Raw genomic sequence first — 11,985 nt, 5'->3', positions numbered from 1 at the left:
GCCTGGTGACAGGACTCTCTCACATATACCTAAATGAGGATAAATCATAGTTTGCTCTATATAAGGTAATGCAAGATATCTATCAATAAAGTTTTTAATTCCAGAGGAAGTAAGAAAAGAATGGGGCATTGTAATCGTGCTTGGAACCTTACTGTTCTTTCATTATTTGTTCATAAATTGTCCCTGCTATCCATTGCGAATTCATTGTTTTCCATCAAGTTTTAGGTAACATGCCAATCCCAAGTGGGGAAATGACGATGTTGAAGTTGAATCCTTTCTGTTCTTTCATTATTTGTTTGTATTTCCTGTGGATAAGCAGTGTCCACAACACTACCTAGTTTTGAGACATCCTTATAATGCGTTATGAACATGGATTTTTAACAACTTTCTTATTATAACCCTGTGGTAACAAATCTGTATTTATTATTCTGGTTTGCATTGTTTCTCTGACTGATATATATCTAGCCTGCAACATTGTAATATGAGATGTTGCCTGCAACATTCTTAATGGAATTTGATGCGAAGGATATTATGTTGGAGATAGAAATAGGTCTATTGGGACTTCGGGTAATCGTGATAATAAATTCTTTATAATATGAGTTGTTGTTGGCCACATTCTTGATTGAATACTCTCTCTCTCTCTCTAAAGTCACATTTTTTACTGCATCTTGTTTTCCAAATTGAATATTCTTTAAGCTTAAAGGTTGAGTGGACCTCTTTTCATGTTCTTATGCTTTTGCTTTTATTTAACATCACATGCATTCCCGATCTGCTGTCTTTCATGTACTTGGGATTTTACATCTTTATTTTGTTTTTTTTATCTATGAAAATTTATGTGTTGTTGAACTTACTATTCTTGATCCTTTGGCAGGAGAAAGAGTTTAAAGTTGCAGTTCTCCTTATTTTTGCCAATAAGCAGGTAAATGCTACTGCCTGAGGGGGAGTATTACTGTGTGCACGTCATAACAGCAACCCTTATGGCTGCTAGCAGGACTTGTGTATGATATGTTCTTCAATTTTATTATTTTCCATGCAGATAATGGAAGCAGTTTTGTAGATAATGGCTTAAGTGAGGTTGACCCTGAGGTGCGTGCTATTATTGACAAGGAGAAAGAGTGGCAGTTCAAAAGCCTTGAGCTTATTGCCTCAGAGAACTTCACTTCACGGGCAGTAATGGAGGCAGTTGGCTCATGTCTCACAAACAAGTATTCAGAAAGATTACCTGGGAAAAGGTACACAGCTTGAGTGATGTTTTTTCTTTGTTAATCTGAGTAATGAACTGCAATTGATATCTTTAGTTATAATATATATTGTTGATGTACAAGCCAATTACACATTTCAGGTACTATGGTGGAAATGAGCACATTGATGAGCTTGAAACACTAAGTCAAAAAAGGGCCCTGGATGCATTTCACCTAGATGGAAAGAAGTGGGGCATCAATGTTCAACCATTATCTGGTTCTCTAGCTAATTTCGAGGTTTATACAGCAGTTCTCAATCCTCATGATCGTATCATGGTAAGGTGTCTTGTTGGCTTTATTTTTTCCTTTTTACGAGTGTGATTGGTCTTGCAATGCTAAATTATCACTATGTGAATGCAACTTAGGGTCCACTTGCCACACGGGGGACATTTGTCTCATGGGTTCATGACTCCTAAAAGACGGGTATTAGGAACATCTATTTATTTGAGTCCATGCCTTACTGACTTGATGAATCCACAGGTTCTGCATTACATTTCCCATTAGATTGTTGTCTTTCAGATTAACTACGGATAAAATGCTTATTCTCTTGGAATGTTGTTTTTTTCCACCAAAAAAAAATATATATCCAGGTATGGTTGATTATGACATGCTAGGAATGATATTCTTCAAGAAGGATCTAGTTCTTGGAGTTAATTTAGAAACTGCGCGCCATCAACAACGCTGTTTTCCTGGGCTTACAGGTTCTTTCAACTCTTCTGTTATTTGTCTCTCCAAGCAACATTTATATTTTGAATGTAGACATAAAAGGCTTGACTTCTTGATGCAGGGCGGTCCGCATAACCACACTATTGGGGGCCTTGCAGTTTGCTTAAAGCATGCTCAGTTCGCAGAATTTAAGGCTTACCAGAATCAGATACTGAAATTATACTGTCCTGACGTTTAAATTCAAATAGACCCGCTAAAAACCTCCATGGCCACTTTGAAAAAACTTTAAATACATAGCATAATATTTTGAACTCTTGAGAACAAAAACACCTTGCCTTACACTTTGCCTATGAATACACTGATGTATGTGTGACACTATCTAAATGAAAACACTGATAAATGAAATATTAAATTGAGGATAGATTTTCCCTCGTATAGTCAAGTAGTCCTTCTGTTGCAGTTTCATGTCTCTATCTCTACACTTTCAATTATCATTTCAATAAATTGTGCAATTTTTTGCAATATGATATTCTCTTTTGGCTTATGTAGATCTTCTTGGTGGTTCACATCTATTGAGGCCATATCTTATGTTTTGATTTGTCTTCTGACTAAGTTGCTGATTAATATATTATACATTCTAGGATATTCAAGAGCTACTTGCTGCATGGAAGCCTTATTTTGATGCTTAGTCTTGCGTTTTTGTTTATGCTCCTTCTAGCAATCATCAGCTGCTTTCTAATGAGAAACTATATTTTAGTCATCAGAAAGTCAGAAATACATTTAGACAGTTCATGACCTCAAATCTTAGGACTGGAATACTGCTAAGGTACCTAGTGCATTGACAAAGGAGATGGAGGAATCTCAAGCTGCTAAGCATGTAATTGTTTGTGGGCACGATGTTATGTGGTTTTGGCTGGACAAAGGCAAGTCACATGAATGCCGTTATCATTTGAGTATCTGTTTTATTTTTTACTTTGTAGTATGGGGGTTCAATTACTGCTGGCAATGCTTCTATCATAATGTTCTCTATGTGTGTGTGTCTATGTTTAAGTACTTCTCATATTGGTCTCATATTTTTAACAATGCATAATGGGTTCTGCTTTTCTCTTGGACAGTGATGGTGCAGCTGCATTAGTGCCAGTGAGTGGGGAGAAGGCACATGAATGCATTAGTGCCAGCATATGTGCATATTTTTGGAACAATGATATTGTATCAGATTTTGCTATGTTTCAATGTAATTAGCTAGAATGCCTTCTTCTTTGGTTTTGTGGAATGGATGGATATATGAATGCTACCTCTTTTGGTACATTAGATTGTTGAATTAGAGTATTTCAATGCCTAAATCTTATATATTGTGCATTATTTTTGTGGAAATATTTCAGGTAAAGAATTGAAAATAATCAAACAACAGTCAATTACATTACGTTGTAAGAATATGTATATATCATTAATCACACAACAAATCAATTTTAATCACACAACGGTACCAACCAAATTTTGTTGTCTCATTAAAAATCACACAACAGAACGAATAGATATCAGTTGTCCAATGTTAAATCACATAACGATATAGAAATAAGATGTTGTATGACTTGTGAAGAATTCAACACTGAGCCTCACACATACAACAGTTACTTATGATACCTGTTGTGTCAAGGAACAACCAACAACAGTCGCCATATTTTTCTGTTGTATGATAAGTTAACCAACAACAGCGTGTACATACTTCTGTTGTTTGAGTGTTATTTTTCTGTTGTGTGAGAAGTTAACCAACAACAGCGTGTACTTACTTCTGTTGTCTGATCACCAACGAAAATGCGCCGCATCCAATTTCTAGCATTGGCATGCGCAGAATTGGTGCAACGGTTATAAGCAGTGCGTTGTGTCTATGATATTCACATAACGGTGTTTCACCGTTGTGTGAGTGTGCTCATCACACAACATCGAGATAGACGACAGACATGGTCCACATCACACAACAGATTTCCACTGTTGTGTGATACAGTTTTTGTAGTAGTGACGAAATAAAGAAAGCAACTCACACCTTGATTTCTTTCAAATCACGAAATAAAGAAAGCAACTCACACCTTGATTTCTTATAAATCTTCCCTCAGGAAAGCAACTCACATCTTGATTTCTTATAAATCGTATATAAGGAAAGCAACTCACTCCTTGATTCCTTAAAACACAAATAACCTCGCTCCGTTACCCCATGAATTACACTGGTAGACAGACTGGACCTCTAACTGAATCGTAACCACTTGTCCGGCCAAAGACGTGATTACTCAATATACTGCCAAAAGTCAACTTGTGACATTAAACATTTGGGTCTCTCAGTCCCTCAGAGTAAAAGATTAAAGAAGTCGAACAGGACTCAAAATGTTACACAAATCTCAAACATTTGTTTTCCGAAAAGCCACAACACAAAACAATAAAAAGCACCATTCATGCATATTGTTTTCATCAATCAATAAAATCCACCAGCACATATATATTTCACGTAAATATATATATATATACGTAGTCATTCACTCAGGAATGCCTACTAATACCAACTATAGTTTGTAGTTAAATAAATAACTCTCAAAACGATAAAGGTAACTCCGTTCGTAAATGAACATTGTGAGATTACTCACCTTTGAATCCCGCTGCGTCTTCACACACAAATCAAGAGAAGCACTAATCGCCGCAATCCACTCAACATACTTTCCATGTACCTAATCGCATCAAGGTCACATCTTAATACCGCTTGTAGTACGAAAGCATCTAATTTCAAAGCAAGCGATTAAAGTTTGAATCCCCAAATCGAACTACAACACAAAAGTAACGCCAATTGAGGCAAAACCTCATCCGAGACCACCCAGAGTCTCCAGAATACATCTATGATCGATATGTCAAAACCACAAGTCGATCGGACGCTCAAATCCACACGGATAAAATAATCAAATGGTCCGAAACCGTAAAAATCATAACATATTCATACGATCTCCAAAAATTACGTATTATATATCAAAACGCTCGTATCGACGAGTAGATGATATTTAAAACAAGAAACTATTCCTCACATGGCCGGAACACCGCCACTGGCCAAACTCAAGATCACAAAAATCAAGCCATCCAGAAATGTTCATCATGAAGAGTTGAGCAACTTTCATACCTGGAGCTAAGCCCAGATCGTCCTAGATCAAGCTTGCAAGATCGACCAATCGTTGCCGTCTGATCAAGCTCCAGATTCGTTGTGCACTGCTGATTTTCAAACCTTGATCTTTCACTCCACACGCAAAATCGTCCTTCAAGGCGGGCATGAGGATGATAAAGAGGAGGAGGAGATTCCAAAACCGAGAAGGATCGGCCGAGACTTCTCGGGAAAAGTGGATTTCCGATCAGGTCCCGATTGTTTCAACTGTTGGAGCTCCGATCTCCACTTTCCGATGAACTACCGTGCAAACCACCACCACAGGGCGACGCAAGAGGCTGGTCTGAGTCGGTGTTGGCTTGTCCCGTTGCCGGAGGTGGCCGGAGTATGCCGGAAAACTCAGGTCAGGTCAGGTGGGTACGGGTTGGGTCGGCCAGATTGTAGAGAGAGTTTGGGTTTCTGAAATTTTCCGGAAACTGACCAGAAAGGAAACTTTGGAAATTATCCGGAAAAATCCAATATATAATAAAATGGAAACTTTTTCCAATGGCCATAACTTCTTCATACGAACTCCGATTTCGTGAAGGAAGTTTTCGGAGAAACCCAACGTATAAAAAGTCAACCTTTGCACCCCCCCTAAAACCATACTTTTCGAATAAAAAATTCATCCGAAACACTTCCGCTCCATCCACGAACCACATACTCGTACAAACAACCACTAAATTAATTCCGAAAAATTCCTCAGAAAATAATAACGAATTTCAGGGGTACTACAATTAACATAGCAGAAATAAAAGACCACTCAAGTCTGTCATAGGCTTTACTAATATCAAGCTTTAAAGAGAAGAAACCCTCTTCCTGATACCTGAGTTTGTGCATGAAGTGTGCAGCCTCATTTGCCACCAGAGTATTATCAGAGATCAGTCTACCTGGGACATAAGCACTTTGCAAGGGAGAGACAATTTCAAGAAGCCAAATCTTGAGTTTGTTTGCCACAACTTTAGAACTAATTCTGTAGATGACATTGCGCGCATAAAGCTATAGGTCGAAAATGCATTGCTTCTTTGGGGTCCTGGATATTCAGGATCAAGCATAGATAGGTATGATTGGAGTCAGGCCACATATCTCCATGTTCAAGCAAGTTTCTAACTGCTAAGCAAATATCTTCACACACTACATTCCAATATTTTTGATAGAAGAATGGAGACATTCCAATATTTATGGTTGCATTTGGAAAAGAGCCTTCTTTATCTCCTCGTTAGAATATGGAGCAAGTAGTGCTTCATTCATTTGCGGTGTTACACGGCAAGGAGTTGCAGCAATAACAATGGTAATAGCCTCCTCATCAATTTGTTCAGATGAGAAGATGTTCTTGAAATATCGCAAAAGAATTCCTTGTATTTCTTGTGGTTCATTCTGCCACATGCCATGATCATTCAGAAGTCCCTTTATGAGATTTCAACTTCTTCTGTTACTTGCTTTTCTATTAAAAAAAAGCTGCGTTTCTATCACTCTTCTTCAACCACAAGGCTCTAGATCTTGGCCTCCAATATGTCTCTTGCAATGACAGTAATTGACTATAACGAACATGAAGCTTTCTTTGCTCCTTATACAGTTGTAGATAATGCGGTTGCCACATGAGGTCATTGAGCTTTTCCTGAACAACTCGCATCTCCGTTTGTTGTTGATTAAAATCCGTGCAATGCTAAAGGCTTTATTTGTCTCCCAAAGCCTTTGTTTTGTTTCCTATTTGTTGTAGTGCATTGCCAGTCTTAGGCGTGGACCATTGTTGCCGAATGATATTCAAACACTCCTCTATGCCAAACCAACCTTCCTCGAAGCGAAAAGGCCTGTTGATTTTCTTTCTCACTTGTCTTTCACAAAAGGCTTCAATGAGTAGAAGGCAATGATCAGATTCAGATGGACTGAGAGTAATGACACGACTTAATGGGAACTTGTTGCGCCATTGCATACTTTGTAAACCCCTGTCTAACCTTTCCTTAGTGTGTTTCCTGAACCAAGTGAATCTACTGCCAATAAAACCCATATCACTGAGTCCACAAGAGGTCATAGTTCTCCTAAACTTCGTCATTGCTGCTAGGGCTCATGGAGGGACTCCAGACTTATCCCTTAGTGTCATGACCTCATTAAAATCTCCAGCCATCAACCAGGGTAGGAGACAAGCTTGAGCCGCTAGGGTTTTGAATAAATTACAAGTATGGTCTCTCCCTCCTCTTGTAGCAACTCCATAGATTCATGTAAATCTCCATAGGTCCGTGCCCGGTTTCCTAATTTCCGCATCAATATGATTTCGAGAGTGACTGTGCACATCTACATGAGTGTCCTCCGTCCAGATTATGGCTAGTCCTTGTGAGTTCTGCTCTTGTGGAACACAAAAATAGTCTTTGAATCCCATTCTGCGAGTGAGCGACTCAATAGCACTCTTCTGTGCTAGAGTTTCAGAGAGGAAAATTAGGATTGGTTTCTTCGCGAGCACGATATCCACTAAGGCTCATTGCGTTTCATTGTTTACTATTCCTCTGCAGTTCCAAAGCAAGATGTTGCCTTGAAGCATAGTGCAGATTGGTTGTTGATGAAGACGTAGCAGTTTGGTGGCAGCGCACGGAGAAGACGACGGCGGTGCCTTAGGTGTACTTTTCCTCTATATATAGCTATGATTGAATTATCTTTACTATTATAAATTGAGTCACTAGACTTCATGATGATAATAGCTTCGTTATTGTTTTTGTGATTAAAGTTATGACCGTCTTAAATGAAATAAATTAGTCTCGATGTCAATAAATATTTAATTTATATTAATTATGGTATTACTACCTCAAAGCTCAGGAAGTCAACAAGGAGGCAGTGGTGTTGTATTCCGAAAAACGAAAATGGTGAGTTAATGGTTGGGGCTACAAAGCTCTTTGTGCAGTTGCCATCACCATTCGATGTAGAGTTGACAGAACATCAAGAGGATCTCAAAATGGCTACAGCACTACACTACAGGTAGGTTGTCTTTGAAACTGATTTTTTGATGTTGGTTCATGCAATAAACCAATGCTCAACTGATTGTTTGACTTTAGGCTTAATCGAGGACGTGAAAATCTCTAATGCAGGATCACCCTGAATTACGGATAGTTTTTGTTCAACGTGAGGTCAATGTAGTTGCTCACTTACTTGCTAATCCACCTTAAGGCACTAGTGATAGTCAAAATTGGTTTGTCATAACTCCCGAAATTATAAGGGATGTTATTCTAAACGATTGTAGTTGTTAAATGTTTTAATGAATATTTTAATTTTAAACATTTGAGTAATGTTAGGTGAACCATCGTGTTGGTACCACATGCATCCTATCTTATGTGGCTTTGTCACATAACCCAACCTATCAAAGAAGTCATTAAATGACATGGCTGAGCCACATCAAAGTGTCACATAAAGTGAGATTCCAGTGATATCCAAAAATGTGGTTAATCTAACATTATCCAGTTTGATTTTTTCGTCCACATAACAGAAATTTTTTAATAAAATTGCTCTAACAAGAAAATATCATTTAAGTTAAGACTTCAATCACATATTTCATTTTTGGAAACAGTTTATCATGAACACGCACAAAAAGAAGGAAGAGAATTTGGGACACCCAACTTGGGCTAGCAAAGATGCAAAATTTTTATTCTCAACTTAGTAAAACTATTGATGCGTTAACAATTTATTTTTCGAGAAGATTTCCTTATTGTTTTGGATCCTTGATTCTACTAGCGGCAACAACACCATCGCATTTCGATGCATTCAACATTCTCATTGTGGCCAAAATACGCAAGGCAGATTCTATTACAAGTGTCTGCTGCTAGGCAGGGATATTCGATCCAAACCTGGCATTGCAATGTACCTTAAAAATATAACAATTTTAGAACATACTAATTTAAGGGAATAATAACAATAATCCATGGAAAATGTAAAAAAGAAAAAAAACTAAATAAAAATTAGAGCAGCATATCCTTAAAGGATGAGGAGAAATTCGTATACCAGTAGAGAAAACCAAGAGAAGCAATACTAGCATAGCGAAAATATAGTGGAACTTCATCTTCTTGTGTATTCGAGAACAGGTATACCCACTCGCTGTGTCAATAACAACCTGAAAATCTCAGCTCTCTCTGTCTATGATTCTGGATGATACCACAAACCACTAATTTATAACCCAAGTCCATTTATCAGTTTCTCAACCTTAATTATTGAATTAATATCTTCACCTGTTATATTCCTATGTAATTTTGGGTGCTATGTACTTGTATCCAACATGGAATTTGAATCAAGAGGTTGAATCCAACATAAAATTAGAAGATGTTTTTTTTATTAGAATAAGTTTAATTAGAAGGTTAGTTGGTTTCAATCCTATGTGCATATATACAATACGGTTTGATCCTCCATTTTGATCCTCCATTAAATCATTTTTCTTCTCAATCTCACCTAAAAAGTTAACATTAATTTTTGTTAGTCATTTTGATATTTTTGAAGTTCAGACTTTGAAAATGAGACTTCACTTTATTTTTCTATATATGCATATCAATGTGATGTGTTATTTTATTTTTCACACTCCTCTATCAGATTAATCAAGGTTCCTAAAGGCTTCCAATGGCCAATGACTAATCAGCTAGGGCCTCAGACAGCCAACATGGCTTTGCAACCCCACCAATATTTATGTTTATAATTCAATAAATAACACTAAACCAACCAGCATTTGAATGCAGGGCATGGGGGTTTCACATCTCGAACGTTTCGGTGAGAAGACACAATGGATCCACTAAAACGCTTGCGGTTGTTAAAACCTGTTGTGTTATGATTACCTTAATACAGGTGTTCACCTGATCTTCAGTAATTATGAATTTTAAGGTCTCATATCCTTGAATTTATTATCAATGACTTGAATTAAATGACCACCAAATCTTTATTCACCCGTGACCAAATGAATGTCACTCGTAAAAGCATGTCCAATGATCCCTTAACTGAAATGTTTAGTCAAAATTTGAAGAGAAGATAAAAATAATCAAATATTGCTCCAATTGCGTTCTCTAGATAGAAAAATTACTAGGATCTCCTAAATTTGATGAGGAGAGAGAAAATGACTCTAGAGACTCCAAATGGATTAAATAACCTAATTAATCTATTTTTGTTTAAGTACATCTGAATTGTGTCTAGCCCAAAGTCTAGATTACTTGACCTAGTGGTAATAGAGTTTTAATTAGAGATAATCTCGGAGAATATGTTAGAGATATCCATTCATTGTATGATTACCTTTCCTTGTACGATTCAGATTCTATGCATTGTAATCCTCTATATAAAGAGACCCCTATTATCAACGAGAACACACATCAATTCTCTCTCAAATATCGTTTCCCGAAAACATGTTATCAGCACGAAGCCCTAACCCTGAAATCCTAAATTCGTAGAATTCAAACCCTAGCCACCACCGCAGCATATATTGAAGCTCTCAACTCCAAGAGTCCAGAATGGGCGGCGCCACCCCCGGAATCGACCAGAAAGACACCGAACCGACCCTGAGAACAACCACAAGATCTCCTGCCCGGTTCACACTTTTTCCGTCCTCTAATTACCGTCAAATTCTGTCACCGACTTCAACTATAACCCAGAATCCGGGAACCGGGAAGAATTTTACTGGTACCGGCCATATACGCCCTGAACCGGCCAGTTGAAGCCCTGAAATTCCGAGCCGGTCAGCCACTGCCAGCCCCTGCACCTGCAGCACCACCGAGCCCAACCCCAAAAGCCTGCAAGCCCAAAACGAGATAAGCCCAGAAAAGAAAAGGAAAAGAAGGAGGCAGCCCAGAAGCCTACTGACGTAAGCCAGAGGCCTGCTGACGTCAACCCAACACACCATCGTCCACGTCAGCAACGTATTGTCACGTCAGTACCATACTGCCGCGTCAGCACCAGCACTGCCGGGTCAGGTTCGACACTTCCACGTCAACACCAGTACTGCCACGTCACCGGTACTGCCACGTCACCTCTGGAGACTTTTCAGGCGACTTTCTGGCCAAATTTTTCGGCGACTAATTTCGAGCTAATTTTTACTAAAAGTTCTTGTTTTTGAAGTTTTTATTTCTTTTCTTTTCTTTTTCTCGGGGACTTGCAACCTCCCTTCTTCTACCCCCTTTTCTTCATCATAAGGGAGACCTAATTAAGCCGAACTGTAGGAGTTCGTGCTCACTCCAAGCTTGGAGCTTGTTGAGATCTCCAAACTTAGAGTTTGTAGAGATTTTATGATCGACCACTCATATCATTGTTTCGATCTAATCCAACCCCTCTTGGAATCAAATTTCTTGGAAGCGACAACGCTCAGAAATTCCTAATTTCTTGGGAGCGACTATGCTCAGAAATTCTATTATTTTCGTGGTAGCCTTTTTGCTCGGAAACTAACCCTAATCTTTTGTTGTTTTTCAGGATGAGTAACCTGAACAAGTTGAGCTTCGCTCCACTTGAGACAACTGGCGCAGGATACCACAAGTGGGTCCGTGATGTGCGCCAGCATCTTAAGGTTGATGAGATCCTGAGAACGATCCAAGAGCCAAGTCAGAACGTGTTTACTCCTCAACAAGCTGCTGCTTTTGAAGCAAATAGAGCTACGAGAGAGGCCAATGAAGCTAAAGCCATAATCCTCATGACAAGACACATGAATGACGGACTCCAGAATGAGTACCTCCACTAGTACAAAATAGAAAATAGACAACGTTATCTAAATAACGGTTCAATAAAAAACGTTGTGGTTTTTTTTTTTTTACAACGGTATAGTTGAAACCGTTATCTATAGATATTAAAAAAGTGTTGGTCCCTTGGTTAGAAATTTTCTCATTTAACTTGTACAACGGTGTGGTTGAAACCGTTATCTATAGATACTAAACAAAGTGTTGGTCCCTTGGTTAGAAATTT

General features: G+C 38.3%; 1 protein-coding gene across 1 annotated transcript; it reads left to right on the top strand.

The window, feature by feature from the left end:
- The first annotated feature begins 660 nt into the window (after positions 1-660).
- On the top strand, positions 661-1,919 carry LOC133729483 (serine hydroxymethyltransferase 3, chloroplastic-like). The gene is made up of 4 exons (XM_062157020.1): positions 661-919; positions 1,037-1,232; positions 1,343-1,517; positions 1,607-1,919. Exons 2-4 carry the CDS (start codon positions 1,174-1,176, stop codon positions 1,655-1,657), a joined length of 285 nt encoding a protein of 94 aa, XP_062013004.1. The 5' UTR covers positions 661-919; positions 1,037-1,173; the 3' UTR covers positions 1,658-1,919.
- Positions 1,920-11,985: the final 10,066 nt, after the last annotated feature.

Source organism: Rosa rugosa, chromosome 2 (genome assembly GCF_958449725.1).
Source record: "Rosa rugosa chromosome 2, drRosRugo1.1, whole genome shotgun sequence".
NCBI classification, from domain to species: Eukaryota; Viridiplantae; Streptophyta; class Magnoliopsida; order Rosales; family Rosaceae; genus Rosa; species Rosa rugosa.
This window is presented reverse-complemented; position numbering and strand designations above follow the sequence as displayed.